This window comes from Pezoporus flaviventris, unplaced genomic scaffold, assembly GCF_033815535.1.
Source record: "Pezoporus flaviventris isolate CSIRO_AGI_PZ_B2104156 unplaced genomic scaffold, CSIRO_AGI_Pfla_v1 ptg000001l, whole genome shotgun sequence".
NCBI classification, from domain to species: domain Eukaryota; kingdom Metazoa; phylum Chordata; class Aves; order Psittaciformes; family Psittacidae; genus Pezoporus; species Pezoporus flaviventris.
Window position 1 is genome coordinate 56,727,776 of NW_026892549.1, and position 18,348 is coordinate 56,746,123.

Here is an 18,348-nt window from a genome sequence, read left to right on the forward strand (position 1 = left end):
AAAACTTATTTAAACATAAAATCTCTTGCAACAAATCAACTGCACGTGCTGGGACACAGGGAAAAATGTGAAATACTCTTCACACTCAGGGTGGGTGGGAGGCCAGTGAGCCCCCAGAGCAGCTATTGTGGCATCTCTTGATCTCTTTGGACATGAATCCTCATCATAAAGCTGGGGGTAAAAATAACACAAAGTTCAGTAGTTTTGGTGTTTTTATTAAACAGTGCTCCACAAAACACTTGTACACCAATACGCATGGACCCTGATGATCCCCTGACCATCAGTGTACCAACCCTGGGACTTGATGCTGCCATGGCACCAGGCTGCAGGAACTATTTCCTTTGCAGCAGCAGTGCCCAGAAGAAACCCAGGCTCAGAGCAGTGTCCTGCACTGCCATCACACCAGCCAAGCCGGAAGGTAACTGACAGCAGACCTCATGTCCTGCAGGATCCTACCCCCAAACTGTCTGATTAGCCAAATCCTGCCCTCAGGGCTGTGCTTCCTCCTTTCCAGTCACCTCCCTGTGTTGTTTAGGCTCTGTGAATGACAGGGAAAGGTTTGCACGAGCTTGAGGCTTCCAACAGGGATGCCCAGCCCAAAGCAGATAGAGCTTCTCTGCATTTCAGGCCGTCTTTGGATGAACTTTGAGAAACATGTGATGGCAGCAGGAGGCTGGGTTTTGAGGAAACAAGTAGCCTTCCAGGAATGGTTTCTACTCTTTGCTGGAGCAGCCCATCCAGGAGGTTCTTGAGGGTCTGCCTATGCTGTGGCTAGGCTACCTTGCATTCAAGCATGGGAGCTAGCTGTGTTAGTGTGGCAGGTTTGGTCCTTCTGCTTCACTGTCACTGGTGCAGGAGTGCTGGCTTGGAGGCTGCTTGTGCAGGCTGAGGAGCTGCTCTCAAACAGCATCAAGCACTATGGCTGCATCAGTAGCTTTTTCACTGTGCTCAGTGCTTAGCTTATGCTCAGTGCTAAGAATGTCCTTTACAGGATCAAGTCCCTTGCAAGTATCTGATCTGCTCAATGGGTCAAACCTATTTAACCTAGAGCAGATGTTCCAGGTGGGTAGATGTGTGGTTGCATATCAAACTACAAGAAGCAGTAACAAGGCAAACAAGTGATTCAAATTATCCAGGTTCAGAAAAGCTTATAAAAGCATGTAAACAACATCCATACAGGGAATAGGTTAAAGGTGGCAGAACTCAGTGGAATACGTTGCTTTTCCCATGCTGCTGCTGGTGGGCCTGGAACCACCTCTCACCCATCATATTCATATACAACTGTAACAAAAGACTTCATAAGAAACCTTCAAAGCTAAGCAGAAGAGACCACACCAGCAAGCATGCTTAGCTCACTTTTGGAGTTTACCATTAGATGATCAATGGCCTTTTGCAAGGTTTAGCGTAACATGGCAAATAGGCACAAAAGCCAGTGGATTATTTGTCTGTCACTGGGAAAAAGTGCACAGAAGTTATACATAGCCTTTGTCTTTAAAGCAGGTAAGTGGAAATTCAGGACAGACCCAGCTGTGCCACTTGCAATTTGATGTTTAAAAAACATATACAAACTCTCCACAGCCCATCACATTTGCTTTATGTGGAGCAGCCCAGATACTGAACTGCCTGTTCCCTGGGTGTTCAGGCAGGAAACTCTTACAAGCAACTTGCAGGCCAATAGTCCCAGTTTTTCATCTTTTGTTTTCCAAAGGCAACCAAATCCCTGCTAGTATTTGTCAGCACAAAATAATAAACAGCGAAAGATGCATTCAATAGAAAACTTTCACCCAGGAAACAGGATACAGGAAATGGGATACAAAAAACAGCAGAACACTCTAGCCAACAGAATACTGTGTATCTTCTCCCTGCTCCCACCTGCAGCCCTGTGTTTTTAAGACACCAGCCAAACCTGCATTCTGTCTTTTAAATGGAAACAATGCAATGAGATGACTAGAAGTATTAGAGAACTCAGGAGGATGGGTTTCCCTTCAGTTAGGTGAACAACAATGACTTCGGAAGGAGAAAGCGGATCCAAACTGCATTTCCAAGTGCAGACGGATTCAGGCATGAAACTGCCAAGCTCAGATTTAGAGTTCAAATGCAGGGAACTTGGCCTTGGTTGGCACCAGCAGGTCAGCAAGGAAATAAATCGTTCCAGCCATTCCTGAGGGTCAGAAAACACAACGTGCTTCAGAGAGATTCCCCATGGGCACCCTTCCTATCAGGGGCTGAATGGGTCATAAAGACAGAAGAAAGAAAGATGTTTTCAGATGGTCCTAAATGACTTCCGAGGTCTGAAGTTTCACAAACAATTTAGGTATGCCAGTGGGGAAGCATCTTGAAGTTCATCAGATGTTGGAAAGCACCTGAGGGATCTTCCCCCCCTCCTGCTTTACTTACCCACAGGTTTAACAATACGACTGTCTATGCAAAACTTTGGACCCTGTGACATTGCTGCCTCAGGTCCCTGCTGAGGTAACTGCCCTTGTTCCTTGGCCTGTGGCAAAGGCAGGGAGATCCCTGTTAGCTGAGGAACCTGCTCTTTCAGTAATACCAGGTGATGGTGGATTTTGGGGGGAACTGTTAGCAGGAGCCATAAGGTGCCAATAGGAACCAATGAGTCTTATAAAAGCAGCCCCATTTGTTACTCACTCACCTTTGGAATGGCACTGGAAAGCTCATGAAGGATTTTAATCCTTAAAAATGCATGGAAAAGAGGCTGTCCAAGAAACCAGGATACAGATTACTATAAGGCAGGCTTTGGCCTGTACCCATTACGGAATTCCCCTTGACACCTGCGTGCAGGATTTGTACAAGAGGCCAGAGAGGACAAGATGCTCCAGCTAAGACAGCCTGTGCTGAAAGCAGACTGCTTCTGGGAAAAAGGGTAAGAACAGGGAATACAATTTCCTCCCCATCTTCTATACTGACTTTTGCAAACACTTCAGTGGAGCATGTATTTGGGTTTCTTTGGTGCTGTACTGGCTCAGACCCAGGAGCAAAACACAAGCCTAGAGATGAAGGTTACCTTCAAAGAGAGAGAATGGAGTGTCTGGAGTCCGGCACCCATGCTGGCCATAGCTTAAACACCACTCTGCAAACTGAGGAAAGAGGAACAAAAGGTGTTCAGGTTTTGTTAACAACAGATCTTACAATACCACCTTCATCCTCACATTATTCCTTCCAGAGCAAGGCTTCTGCAGGATGTTCCTGCTCTACAGGCTGTCAGACAGTGACTGTGCTGCTGAAGGACTACTCTGGTGGAGCTGCTCAGATCTGAGCTGCATCTCTGCCACACTAGAAATCGGATTTCAAAGGCAATGGCAGTGATGTAAAAGGTAGAAGAGAATGATCCCCTCTCCCTTTCTCACACAGGCTCTTACCTTGCAGGCCCTGTAAAGGTATTTCATGTTCTGAGTGAGGTTATACAGTGCCAGGAAGCTGTAAGCATTGCCAGCTGTGCCATGGCACAGTCCATAACCTTTCTTCAGTAACCCATACTGCCAGATGACTTCTGCACACTGCAGGGCATCATTTAGGTACTGCTGTTCCCCAAAGACCTGTAGAGACAAGAAATATTCCCCCTTACTGAGGCAATCTCCTCTATACAAAGAGCATCCCTGTGTGATGGGGAGGCTTGGGTTAATTGGTCGCTCTCCTTCTGAAGTCTTAATGCTATGACTTTGCTCTCTACTTTAAAGGAGGATGGTTTTGATATGATGAATGGGGCTGTGTGATCATTACTTTGCACACTATTGTCACCAGTCAGCTGCAACAGGACACCCCATGCAGCTGATGGCCATTTTCAGATATAATTTTAAGAGACTGATTTCTCTATCAGCCAGTGGTCCCCATGGGATGATTTCATTTTAACCAGCAATCCTACTCTCAGGCAGGCAGGGTCTCAACAGAGCTTTCTCCATGATGGAGTTTGACATTTAGGGATTCCTAAAGGGTCTCTGCAAGATTTCCGGTACCTTGTAGGCCTGGAGAAGCATGTAGATAACACCTGGTGCTCCATGGCACCAGTGCACGAGTAGGTCTCTGGTGTCATTGATGCAGGGAGGGTAATTGCCAGATGGGAACTTGAGCTGGCAGACGTAGTCCACGCTGGGTTTTACTGTGTTGTGCAGTTTTACTTGACTTACTCCAAGGCCAGGCTAAGAGACAGAAAGCATTAAATCAGGCAGAATTACTGTTCTCTCTATCTCCAAGAGGCCCAAGATCTTCATGAAAGGCAGAAACAAAACCAATTGTGGTCATGGTCCCCTCTTGCTCCTTGTAAATGAAGCACCTTTTTCGTTCAGGCTTTCACACATCACAAATACTCACTTGGCCTGAGGCTGCTCTGCCCTTCTGAAAAGACTTATCTCCAGTCATATGCTTGCACCCTCAGAGACAAAGACTGCCCTGGCATGTAATCTAGCCCTCTAAGGAAGGGTGCTTGCTGCTGCTTCTCCTGAATAGTTTCAGGTACCCACACTTGGAGTAAAGACAAAAACTGTCTAAAATCAGAATTAAGTATGAATAGAAGGGCATCCTTTTACAAAGGCCTGTAGGGACAAGGGGAATGGCTTTAACCTGCTAGAGGGGAGATTGAGACGAGCTCTTAGGCAGAAGCTCTTCCCTGTGAAGGTGCCGAGGCGCAGAGAAGCTGTGGCTGCCTCATCCCTGGCAGTGTTCAAGGCCAGGTTGGACAGGGCTTGGAGCAACCTGCTCTAGTGGAAGGTGTTCCTGACTGTGACAGGGGTTGGAAATGAGTGAGCTTTAAGCAAGGGGGTGACTTCACTGCTGACCTCAGATGGAAGCAAGGGAGTGACTTCAGTGTCCTCTTCTAATGACACTGCTGCATATGCAATCTGTGCAGCTTAATTTCCCACTGCAGGCTGCACTGAGCACTCCAATCTAAGGATCACACTGTTCCCAGGTTGAAAACTTGAAAGTTAAACATCAATACTTGTGCTGTAAAACTATTACAGATAAAAGTTCAATGCTGTCCTCTCCATTATTTCCTGTGTTTGCTTCCCCCAAGGCTTTCTGTGCATCCTGCTTGGCTGATCCTGGTTCCCTGTACATCATACAGCTGAGAAGTGTGAAGCCCATGCAGTATTTTATGGGAGACTTACAATGATTTAAAACATCAGCCTGGGAACAAGTGCAGGGACTTGGTGCACATTTGAGCTCACAGTGTATTGCTGCCTTCCCTGTTCCCAACTAGCTCTTCTGTACAGCTTGCATCCGCCTCTTGTCAAATCTCCTTCTGTTTAAACACCACCAACCACTCCTTCCTCTCTGAGTCATGTGAGGGGGTTATATTCACAGGAACTCTGCTTATCCTGTGTATGGGCTTGAACTTTGAGGGCCCTGAAGCAAAGTACTTGAAACCTGGTGGCATATTTTCCACCTGCTGTGAGACTTGGGTCTAATAAAAGATCTCACCTATTTCGATGAACATTGCTACGCTAAGATCATCTGCCTTGCTCAGTGGGTGCTCTTAATGCTTTGAAAATGCAATGTTATTTATTGCTGTTGTTCTTCTAAGAGCTTAAGCACTGTAAATTTATGCACAGCGACCCACAGAGGGGAATTACCACCCTAGATACAGGCCCTGATTTGGAAACAAGGGCATTTCCCACATCCCTATGATGAACACAATCTCTGCTGGTATAATGCAGGTCACATTTCTCTACGCCCCTCCGCTCCAGTGCCTTTTACCTGCATCAGATAGTAGTAAATCCCAGCCAAGCCATGGGCTGCTCCTACATAGTACTCCTGGTACCACTCATACATCAGTGGGCTCTTTGCTGTGAAGTTCCTCCTTTTGGCCAAGCTCTCTCCTGAGGCAACAACAGCTTCACAGACCTGTGGATGGGAACAGGTGCAGGTGAGGGAAATGCTGCTGCCTTGGACACAGCACAGTCAGTATCCCGACCACAACAACAGAGTTGGTTTGCTGCCCAAGCAGAGGGAAGAGTGTGGGTGAGGGAGTTAAGTGTATGGCCTATGGATTTATATGGATGGGGGGGTGGTGGTGCTTTATCCCTTTGGAAGAGCAGCAGGAATACCATGGTGTGGTATATACCCTTGTTGCCACCGTTCTCTACATCTAGCATCGACTTTTACCTGCCCAAAGATGAGCTGCATAGGAAGGGACAGCTAAAAAGTCAGAGGAAGCCGTAGTACCTGCTGAATATGACTCTGAGGGATCTTTTCCTCTCCGAAGTGCTTGTTCACAAACATCAGTGCATAGAGATAGCCCATGCGCCCGTACAGCAGCTCATCTGGCACTCGGGGGTCAAGCTTGTGAAGGTGGAGCAAACTGCAAAGATAAATTCACATGGGAGAGATTAGAGGCCACTCAAAGCCACTTAACTAAGCAGTGAGACTGGAGCTCAAGACCATGGTTTGTTCCTTCATGCTGCCCACACCCTGGGAGGTGTCAGTCCCGTCTCTGGGTCTCAGCCTTCCACCTATGCAAGGTGTGAAATCCCTCCTTCCGCTCTGCTTTTTGTTTGGCTTATTGCTTTATTCTGCTCAGATTTTACAGTGTACTCATACTATGTGCTTGGTTACTTGTGGGGAAACCTGGGCTATAGGAAACGTTCAGCATACAGCTGCTGACTGCTCAATTCAGCATGAATTACCTCCCTATGGTGCTGTTGACAAGGCAGACCCTCAGCCAAAAATGACTGTTTTCAAGTAAAACTGCTATCTGTTTAACTTGGCTGTTTGAGGAATGCTAAAAAGTTAAACTAGTGCTGACAGGATGTGGGAAAACTCTCACCTCTTGTGCTTATAAATCCTGATAGGAAAGCGCCTTTCTCTCCATGCCTGCAAATAGGGCTCTACTGTCAGTGGAGAAATAGGTGTCTCCATGAGCTAAACAACTAGGTAAGAGGTGGGGAGAAGCAGCTGAAAATGATGTTTAACATCAAGCCTCTGTGGTACATGTAAGCAATTGTCTCTAGGAAGAGCTGAGCAGTAGTGAGGACAGCCTAGCAGTGAGTGCTGTGGGCTGTGACTGTGGTACAACCCCACACCGAGGAGGTTGTTGCAAAGGAAAGAAGCAACTAAACATTCAGAGTACCCTCAGAGCAGAGAGAGGATGCTGGGCTGTGACTCCCCACAGCAGGACACTTTCCCTTGGCAATGGACTCAAAGTGAGCAGGGATACTGAAGGAGAAAGCAATGTCCCAGAGTGGATGGGCCTTGTCTCCTCCTGTATCACTTGAGATGTGTATTGCTCCATTCAGGAGATTTCTCATGGATTAAACTCAAGAGACAGATTTTACATCCAAGACTAGGAGGAGTAAGCACAAGGTCCCTCTCTCAGCTGTGTGGCCTGCAAGGAAAGCCCTGCTACCTCCTCATGTGCCCTGTCCCCAAGTCCAAGGAAAGCAGATGAAGTTTCCAAGGAGGAATAGTGTTTCAACAGATGGACTCTCTTCTGGCTGGTGATGTTGTTCAGCTCTGAGATGTCAGGAAGATGTCAGGTGCAACAGAAGGAATGGATGGGTGGATAAACAGTAATACCCGCAGTAGGGATTTTCTGAGGTCTGGATGTGAGATCATTTTGTGGGGAGATCTGGAGCTACTGTCCTTGCTCTGTATGTGTTACTGCTTCTAACTCTAGCTGCTTTTTCAGGCAGTATCATCAGGGGAGGAAGCCTGCCAGTGATTTCTGGGTTTGAAATGTGGCGCAGGGCTGCACGGCATGCGTGCAGCAAGAGACTCCTGGGATGCTGCTGGACTGACTGCATGCACAATGCATTTCTCAGGTGTGAGGGGGTAAATCAAGGTCCCTGAAAGGAAGAGCCACTCCTGCTCACATATTGCCTCAACTGTCAAAAATCACTAGTTTCTGGCCCCAGGGCAAGCGAGGCAGCTGTAGAGCAGGACGGGATATTTGTATCCACCAGCTCTAAAAGCAAACCTTTGACCTTCTGAATTGGTGTAAGACTGGTGGGAAAAGAGGACTCCTGGACCATGGCTAAGATTTTCACAGGCTCTTGGAAAATGGGCTGCCCTGAAGCACTAGTCTCCAGAGCATGAAAACACATTTGTTGGTCATGAACTTATTTAGGCAAGAGCAAGGAGCTAAGGAAAAACAAGCTTCTGTCTATTCCACTGCAGGTAAAACCTGGCTGATCGATTCTCTCCTCGGGCTCTGTAAAGATGAGGTGCTTTAAAAGACAATAAAATGGAGAGAGGCCTTCCTTCTCCCCAGCTGCAATGGAGGGGAACTTTCTATGCACCTGCACTGCATAACTTAGCAACTGTTCTGTAACTAAACAGCATCCTCCAAACCCATTTAAGAGTTGTGATTAAGGACGCTATTTCTCAACAAAATCCTCTCTTTTTAAAGGTAGCATGGTCAGGTTAACTGCTCTGGGAATTGGTAGCACACAAGGACAGTCTAACTGCTCCTGTGAGAAAGCCACGCTCGTCTTACTGCCTCCCTTCAAAATGCATGAAGAAACCAGTTTCCAAGGCTCTGCCTTCATCCTGCCATTAGGTGGCAGTGCAGAATTAATCATGAGTTTCCATTCTGCCACAGAACTAACTGTAGGCAGAAGGGATACAGATACAGAAGGGAGAGCTGCTACAGCAAGAATTAGGGATTTTTCACAACTTGGGGCTTATGCATTGAGCACAACTGACCAGTACTATTTGACGGATTAGATCCTTTTTTGTTAGCATTTAATCATAGTGAGTCACACTACTCACTATGGGATTAAGCAAAACCTGAACAATAGATTATTTCAAGGACAAAGAGGAGAGTTCTGTCCTCAGACTGACCGTATCCATGTAAACCAGGGCATTAAAGGGTGTTCAAACCATACAGGCACCTGATTCCCACCCATGGCTTTCTTTAATTGCTACTATGCAGCACTTGCTCATGGCTGTTTAAGGGCACTCAGTGTGTTCTGAAGCGTCAGGGGTTTTGTCTTGGTTTTGTGCTGACCACAGGTAAATGGAAACTCTTTACAGGGCTGTTTCTCACATTCTTAAAGCTGATCTCCCTTAAGCAAGAAAAGCTTGCAACTGCATCTCCTTTACTTTCTTCCTTCCTCTGCCACATGCTGATCTGACTGTAGGACTGCTTTATTTGTCCTTTTTTTGTCTTAAGTACCCAACAAAAATACATTTGAAAATAGTTGAGGAAAGGCAGGAAATAGAAAGAAATGAATCATAACCAGCTGCATTCAGCAGTTGAAAGGATGCTGTCAATCTTAGGTTTAAGTCAAAGTCAATTAACAAATAGCAAGTGGAAGCAAGTGACAAAATTTATCTAATAATCCGACCACTTTCCTCCTCTTCATCAGAATAGCTGCAAAGCTAAATTGAAGGGTTCTGAAAATACATCAAACCTCACCTTCTGGGGTTTAATTCAGGCATTTTTGTCTTCCTGTGTTGATCGGAACTATTTTTAAGATAGCAATAGCAGCTGAACTTGCTCCCCAGCCTGCAGGCTGCCAGGCAAGCACGTCTGTCCTTGAGCTAGCTCTTTCCCCAGGGCACAACTAGTTTGTGTTACTGGATTATCCCACTCATAAGGTTACAAAAAACTTATCCAGGCTTGGCAGAGAGTGCCCGGTACAAGCCCAGACCAGCTCTATGAGCAAGAGGAACACTAGGTCCAAGACATAACCAAGCTTTTTACCGAGTGATACAGTCCTCTGACTGCTTCTGGTTCTGCAGTTTGTGGTAGACAACAGCAGCTACTGCCAGGGGCCCGGCATCTCCACACAAGAATGTGATGGATCGTCTTGTCAGACAGCTCAGGCTCTTCTTTACATACTCATGGGCAGCTTGAAGGTAGGCTGGGTCTCCATACACATCATAGAGGTGCAAATACAGCACAGCAATGCCTGCAAAAGGAACATAAAGGTTGCACTCGCCAGAAAAGTTTACCCTCCTTGCTCTCTGTCCTGGCTGTTGAACCTAAAAGCCCAGCCTCATCTAGGGCATAAGCCTTCTAGACAGGTTTCTTGAGCACATCCAGGGGCATAACCCATAGCTGCACCATCCACAGCTTCTTTTCCTGCTTTGTGACCTCCTTGTACTTGATGCTGCTTATGAGTGGACTGCAGGTCAAGACAATCAGCAGTGTGTGTGACCCAGGAGGATCTGATCACTGGTCAGTGCTGATCCTGGAGGACAGCAGAGCTTCTGATACACAGGTTAAACACAATTCAGCAAGGAGCAAAAGATAAGATCTCAACAAACCCACCTAAATCTATCAACTGTACCTGCGACTGTTGCTAAACAGTGGAGGGTAAAGAAAGAATCATCTCTGGGCAGGACAGTACTTGTGGCAGAGTAGAACTGGATTGTTATTATCCTTTATTTTTTGCCAGGCCATGAGGTACAGGGCTGGGTCTCTTAGCCTGGACTGGATTTTACAAGAAGTGACACATCATCAGCACTTGGGAGCAGCACCCATAAGACTTGGCTTTTCCCCACCACCTCACTCCCACTGGGAAGCACCAGTAAGGTTGTTACAGCTCTGTGGACATTACCCCCTGCTGCTGAGCAGGTCCCAAGCCCTACACCAAGGACTGGTGTGCCCTACAAAAGTCAGGGCTGCTTGACTCTCCTCTGTGGTACATCATTCATGCAACCAGCCCTTGGGTGAAACATGAATAGCTACCTGGAATGCTGGAAAAGGCTGTGTGGCTCTCCCTGGAGGTTTTCAATGGGCTGGCCCGATACAGAAACAACTCTGCTACATCAGTTGCTGTCCTTTGCCTGTCTGCAGCCAGCTCTTGAAGCTTTTAGTAGGTGACTGAGGAGTCCTTAGTCTGTGTCTGAAGGGTCTGCCACATTTGAACCATCCTTCAGATCTGGAAGGTATCCTCAGACACGCACAGAAGAAAGCTATTGGCCTACATTACTTTGAGAAAAGCTTATTTCTCCTTTTACCAGCATCCATTTCTAAGACACTTCAGCTCCTGCATTTAAGCCTAAATTAATACAGCCCATCTCTGCAGACTTTGCTGAGGTAAGGTAAAGGGGGACAAGATGCTGCAAAATTAATTTCCATGGTACTGAGAACAATTTTAAATGTAGGTTGTTTTCTCATTTTGCATGGGTAATCTCCAAAGGCTCATGCTATAGACAATTCAATTCCACGTGTATATTAAGGGCAAGTTTCTATTTCCTGCTGAAGCTAATAACCTTGTCCTCTCTCTAAGCAGTTCAGTGTTAGGTTAGTATTTCTAGAGAGAGCTCAGACGTACGGTGCCATCACTCAAGTGCATAAGGATGTGCATATGAAGCCCATCTTTAAAGGGGAACCCTCCTCTTCCAGCTTGCAGATGATTTATTTAGCAGCTAGCACAGCTTCTAGACTTTAACAGGCCTGAGAGCTGTCTGAGCACAATGTGCACTCTTGACTTACCTGCTTTAATATACAACTTTGTGCTTTGTAAGTAGCTTCTATTCCCACTGCTGTCGTACCACCCTTATTACATATGTAACTACCACACTAAGACCACTTCCAGAACTGAATTCTTAGAAAGTCAATGTCTCAGCATTGTTTTCCTCTGCCTTCTTTTGCCTCTCCTCTTTTATAGTGTTTCTCCCTCCCTTTCCTCCAGGCCCAAGCATCTTTGGGAAAGGCTCTGAAGAAACACTGACCTATACTAAAAGATGAAAGGGGTAAGTTGCTTCCCCAAATCATTCATTTTCCCTTTTACTTCAAAACCAAAGGCCTTATAAACTGAATCTAAAGCAAATTTCCTCAATTCAGTCCTGAAGGAATTCATACACCCAGGCTGATTAGAAGGCCCAATGCAGTGCTGCTTTCAGCCCACTGCGTGCTCTATTACTAGGAGCCCCAAAGTAGGGGAGGGCAGGCCCATGCATGAAGAGACAATGTTTAGACATGTAGAGGAATACAAAATGCAGTCAGCTGGGTGGGGATTCTCCTATATCCTGTGTGCCAAGATACAGGAAGTGTATTTCAGAGCTTGGAGACAAGAGACTTTCCACACCTGATGAACTTGGCTCAGTGAGAGTGTTGTTCTGCAGAAGCTATTCCACAGATCCCTCTAAAGTAATACCTTCTTCACTCTGACTGATGGGGTGTTTGGTATGCAGTAAGTGCTACGCAAACATAGCATCATCATTCAAATGTGGCTAGATAAGCAGTGGATCTGCTCCATTTCTGTGTTCAGCGTCTCAGTTGGAAAAGTGACCTATTTTTGAGACCTCTGAGTCTCCTGGTTGCTTCCAGCAGAACAGTGGCTGCCTGTGGCCTGCTACTGCCAAAGATGTATGGGCTTTTATCTGTTTATTGGTTACTCTTGGACCTTTTTCTATGTAGTTTCTCCAGACTTCCAAGGTTTTTTTGCTCCTTGAAGTGCATGAAGCCAAAATACTGCTACATAGCCACGTATGAAGGAGACTGTATCAGACATCACTTGATGGTGCAGGACTGCAGCAAACACATGTGCTACTGGCATATCCTTCAGCAGGGCTCTGATGATTGAAACTGTCACCTCTAGTATGCAGGAAGCCAATACACTGGAGTGTTAATGCTTGAGGTGCTTGCTCACTGCAGGGAATGAGGAGGCAAAAATGAGTTCTGCGTGTCTCTCACAAAACCTGTTTATTTAACATCTTCAGTAGGATAGTCAACATCTTTTGCCATCCTGTATGAGGAGTACTGTAGATGCAGAGGGGTGATTTGCCTTAGAGATTTCTTCTTAGGTGGGCAGAGGAGACTTAAATCTACATAGTAGAAATGGACTTGTCTGCACCAGTTGGCTAGAGCTGATGGCCCTGACTTTCAACATTGCTTTCAACAGAGCAGACATCACTGGAGGTACCAGAAAAGTTCTTGCTTGAGAGCTAAAGCTCTATAGCAGGGTGAAAGAGTAGCTCCTCCAGATGACTGTTCTGCTGATCAAAGCGCAGTAAAGATGCACCTCAGCTTCCTTGCATTACCACTGCAAACAGTTCTGCTGGTGGGAGAACAGCAGTAGTGAGACAAAGCTTCCCCTTCACGCTGAACAGAGAGGATAAAAGTGAGAGGTGTCAGCACCACTGCAGTCCCCTTGCTGACAGCACCAGCAGATATGTCCATTAGGCTGTTCTGAACATGCCTCCTTGTCCATTAGAAGCTAAGCTGCAAAGTGGTCCTTTCACAAAAGGCACTAGGTTGTCATAAGAGGATTTCTTGACCTAATTTGGACCATTTCAAAACCTGCCATCTGCAGTAATAAAGAGCTCTGAGATCTTGCACTGATCCAGGGAAGTAAGCACCCTCACAGCACAGTGTCTAACACAGAGAGCAAAAGTGGGAACCCATCTCTGCACATAGTGATGGAGCCTGATGTCATTTTAATGGGGTAAGTTACAGAGGGGGTGGCATAGCTTTACTGCCCAGCTCAAAGGAGAAGAAACATCTTTTCTGGTGCAGACACATGGGATATTGTATTTATAAATACGTGCCAAAGCCATGCTGAATGGGACAATGAGACATCTCTGGAGAACTGTATTATTCCATGTCCAGAACTGTCTGGTGACCCACAGGTGCATTTGACTACTGCTTACTTTTCTAGTGCACCGTGGGACATAGGGCATTCCTTAGGGTGCCTCAGCTTCTCCAGCCTTAAAACCTGCATAACAAAACTTCTTTTGTAAAGCAGAAGAAGCATTTCACTAAAAAAAAAAAAAACAAAACCAAATGAACAAACAAACAAACCCCAGCTCAGGCCAAATCAAAACTACCCATTACCTCATCATAGAACCCTGCAACATGTTAGGTTAGAAGGGATCTATGGAGGTGATTTGATCCAACCCTCTGAAAGTAAGGCCAACTTCAAATTTATATCCCATTGCTCTGATCCTTGTCCAGTCAAATACTAAGCCCAGAAACAGAGATGTCACAAAAAAACAACTCACCAAACACTTGGCAGCAATGTGGTTTATGTGGGTGACACAAGGCACTCTATTCTCTCTCATCAAATGCAGCCTCACTGGCTCTTACTCTGTAGGGATTGTCTGAGGATTTCTGTTTTCCTGAACAGAACTCTCTGTTGATGCAATTTCTCTGGGTTCCAAGATGAAAACAAAGATATTAAACTAAAATGAAGGAAAGGGTTTTTTCCAGAAGCTTTCCTGAACTGGTCTGGTCAGGATTTCTATCCATTCTTAAATGGCTTTTATTTCATCTGGTGTGTCTTTTGAATAGCCCTTTCAAAAGGTAACTCAGCCCTGTTCCTTGTCTCCACTTGTCAGCCAAAAGCTCTGGATGGGGCAGGCCAGGTGGACTCATCAGTCTCAGAGGCCCTCAAGCTCCAAAAGCCACAACTGCTAGAGAAGGGAATGCTCACATGGAAAACAAGTTCCCAAGGCACTGCCATAATGTGGAGGAAGGGGAATATATACCTTATATATACCCTTATATACCATTTCAGATGGCAGATCACCTCATTGTCTGAAAAGGACACAACAGTCCAGCAGGCACTGGACTTGGGAGCTTCCCAGGTTCTGCAGTCAGCTAGGTGACAGGAGTGAAGTCAGTCGCCTTCCATTCCCTTTTCATTGTCTCTGCTTCCAGCCAAGGTAGTCTTTGGTGCAAGGCCCCATGCACTATAAGAAATACCAGCACACAGAGTATGTGCTCTTCAGCATCCTCATGTGAAAATCGATGAGGTAGCTGTACTTCTGCCAGGATTTGAACTGATTCTGATCCAGGATTAGCTGATGGCAGTTCACCTTCCCTCAGTCAACTCTTTGATACCAGTGAAACAGATTAAGACCACAAAAACTCTTACAGCAGTCTGGCTAAACTGCTTAAAAGACAGAACATAACAGCCAAGTCTGGTCTATACCCAGCCACATACCTCGTGCTGCCTATGGACCTTAGTCTCTATGGAGAACTGAATGAAACTAACAAGCCAATTCAAATCTGTTTTGAGGGCATTCAGCCGTATGCTGGATAATCTTGATCCAAAATGTGTATTTACTGCCTCTGAGCTGAAAATATAAATTCTTCCCTCCCTCTGCTCCAACTTCACGTGCCAAGAAGCCGTGGCTTCCCTAACACAAATGCTGGCTGGAGGAACAGGGCTCCATCAAGTGTGTTGGGAAAGAAGCAGGCACCAAAGTAAAACGCCAGCATATGCTGTGTATTACTGGGTGTAATGTAGTATACTCAAGTATGTTACATTTCACGCAGAGTTTGTGCTGAGAGAGCCATATTTCAAATCTCTCTTATTAGCAGCCACAAGAGTGTGGGTTGATTTCAGACTGCTGGGCAATGATTTACATGAGAAGATACTCAACAAGCCTTTTCTACATAAGCAATTACAAGGAAAAGCTGCTGTCTTGGCCCAATTAATTTTGTCTCCAGGAACCAGCACTGAATAAATTAATGTAGCCACGATTAGAAAAGAAGGGAGGGTGGCAAAGATACAGTGTAATATCTGCAAACTTCCCTTCGCTGGCTGGGACCTGCAGGAAATCTGCCTACAGGGTTTTTTCTAATCCTATTAGCCAAGGTAGGAAGATTGTGTTCCAATGGGGAATGATCCCTAGGAGGAAAAGAGAAGAATCCTTCTTGAGAAACTCCCTTCCAAATAACAGTGAGCTGAAATCCTGACAGTGCTCTCAAACACTGCTTCAACAACTGCAGTTACTTTCCAATATGAAGCTCTTTAAGACACCCTAAGGAAAGGAATACAGCCTCTGGGCTTTCAGAGTACTCCTAACATCAGCTAATTGTCCTCCTCCTTTATCTCCTGGCGAGAGATAGACTACCATCATACCAAGTAGTACCCTCGTGACTTCAGACCATCTTTACATATGGGGTGCTTCCCATCTATGGGGACCTCAGAGCAGGGTCACACAGACTGTAGGACTGAACCTGCCTCCCAGTGTAAAATCAGCAAGCACTGAAAAATAAAACCCTTATAAATTAACAGGCAGCAGCAGACTGCTGTCAGGCAGCAACTGATGAAAACAGTGTTCTCCCACGCTAGAATTTAATACTAGCATCCTAGCGTTTCTTAGGAACTGCTCTAGAGTGCTCTCAGTCTGTCCACCTTACTAAAATTGTTAAGCTGTCATCGAGCTGCAGTTATTTTAGCACCAACACAACAAACACCATTCTGCCAAGCAAACTGTTGGCATCAAGTTCCACAGGATCCAAGCACAAGCCAGCCACACCCAGATCATCATGTAGAAAGTTGTCCTTTAGGATTGCAGTGCATTGCCAAAGGAAAAAGGCAGCAAAAAATCTCGCAGTAAGCATGAGAATAATACAGGATTAACTGCAAGCACTCCAGAGTCCCTCCCTAGAGTCTGGCTCGGTGCAGAAGTCAGGCAAGCTGACAAAGCACACAGCACTAGCCAAGGATCAGGCATCAGTGAAAGGTGCATGCTCCCTGGCTCCAGTGGTAGGAATAGGGAGGGGAAGGCAAGGCATGCTCCCAAGGAAGGAAAGCCAGGTTGAAAATGCAGAACAGGAGAAAAACAAGCTCCTGGAAGCTTTGCAGACAGAACTTAGCGTGAGGAAGGCTTCCATCCTTCATTATACTCACATTTGCATTTCTGCTCCCTCCAGCAGGTACTGGAGCAGAATTAGCCCTGGCTATGCGGAGGGGCACTGCCTGAGGAACAGGAATGCAGCAACCTGCCCATCAGACAACATCATGAGGTAAAATTCAGTCCAAACAGAGAAGGCAGACATCATCTCAGGCCTTAAGTTCACCGCTGCCATGTGCAAGGACTAAATGATCTACCACATGCATCTGCCTACTTCAGGGAGCACTGGTTTACTTGTCATCATCCTCACTGGGACCAGATTTGGAACTAGTCCCTTCGAAGGCTCCCATGTTTGCTCTCTGTTGTGTAAGTTTGACTCTATTAACCATGAGAAGGCCCTGCAATGCTACAGTCTCTGCAGCTTCAAAGCCGCTCCAGAAACAGGGAGTCCTGGGAAAGTCAGCCTCTTATTCTAATGGTTTAAAACACACAGAAGCAGCACCGTTCTTGACTGGTATCTACGCTGATCATTCAAACCCTGTGATCTGCCTTGGCCTGACCTAGAATTCAGCTCTGGAGAGCTCCTGCTCCACATGATCTGCTCGGCCGCACTACCTGCCCAGCCAGTGTATGCGGTGCAGTCCTGCGGGTCTGCAGACTTGAGGCCCCTCTCCATGTGCTGGAGCAGCTCCCGGATCTTGTTATTCAGCCTCTGCGTGAATTCGGGGGTCAGCTGTGGAAATAAAAACCCCCAAGCTACTAAATACGAAGGAAACACCATCAGGCGGGTGGGGTTTTGGTCAGCTGGGGATGCCCGCAGGGAGCACAACCGGGCGCTCTTTCACCTGACAGCCCCCAAGGGTACCTCAGGGCCGGGCTGGCTCCCGGCTCCTCAGCCTGGCTTAGCGGCCCGGGCGGGAGCAGGCACCTCCCGGCCCCAGCCCACCGCGGCCACACTCACCCTCCCGGCAGCATCGAAGTAGCCGGTGGCCAAGGACTTGTCGTAGTCGGCATAAGGGTTCGGAAGTGCCCGCTGCGCCATCATGGTTCCGCCGGCCCCGATCCGCCTCGCTCCGCTGCGGCCCGCCCGCGCTCCGCCCCGGAAGGCGGCGGGTGTCGGTGTAAGCCCCGTCGCTGCTCCCGCGCTCCGCCGTATTGAGGCGCCGGTGCGGGTCGCGCCCTAAGGCAGAGGGAGCTGTATGGGGGATAGGGAGCCCGGTGTGGGTTAAAGGCCTCTTGCAGCCGCCTCTGCGGGGTTTAGAGGCGGTTTTCGACTCGTCCTGTAGGGTTTAGGGAGTGATTTAGGGGTCCCTTGCTGCACCTCTAGGGTTTAGGAACACTTGTTTGTTTGCTGACCCTGTGGTACTTGGGGTCCTATGTTGCTGGCTCTGCGGTGGTTAGGGAGCTGTGTGGGATTTAGGGGTGGTATGTCAATGCTCTGTGGTGTCTAGGGGTCCCGTGTGGCTGTTTCTGTGGTGTTGAAAGTTCCGATGAGGCCAACGTTGCGGAGTTCAGGGAGCTCTGTGGTGTTTATGTTGATGGTTCTGTGAGGTTTTGGGGGTCTTGTGGTTGGTCCTGTGGGGTTTAGGGCTCCCAATGTGGCTGGTCCTTTGGTGTTCAGGAGCTCTGTGGTGTTTGGGGTTGCCATGTCATCAACTATTTGATGTTTAGGGAGCCCTGTGCAGTTTGTTTTGGCTGTCGTTTGGGACTTGAAGGCTCTGTAGGGGTTTGGGGCTTCTTGAAGCTGGCCTTGGGGGCTTTGAGGTCTTGTGGGAATCGGCACCGTGGTGGGCCTATGGGGCTGGTGGCCGTATGCATGTGGTGGCAGAAGGTCATTCCCAGGAGCGCATG

The 18,348-nt window shown here is 47.1% G+C and overlaps 1 protein-coding gene across 1 annotated transcript; it reads right to left on the bottom strand.

Annotated features, from left to right (window-relative positions):
• Positions 1 to 199: 199 nt before the first annotated feature.
• On the bottom strand, positions 200 to 17,625 carry LANCL1 (LanC like glutathione S-transferase 1). The gene is made up of 9 exons (XM_061459506.1): positions 17,459 to 17,625; positions 17,113 to 17,230; positions 9,662 to 9,869; positions 6,181 to 6,316; positions 5,713 to 5,859; positions 3,975 to 4,157; positions 3,381 to 3,557; positions 3,026 to 3,098; positions 200 to 2,161 (listed from the first exon to the last, which is right to left on the bottom strand). Exons 1-9 carry the CDS (start codon positions 17,540 to 17,542, stop codon positions 2,085 to 2,087), a joined length of 1,203 nt encoding a protein of 400 aa, XP_061315490.1. The 5' UTR covers positions 17,543 to 17,625; the 3' UTR covers positions 200 to 2,084.
• Between the last annotated feature and the right edge of the window lie 723 nt (positions 17,626 to 18,348).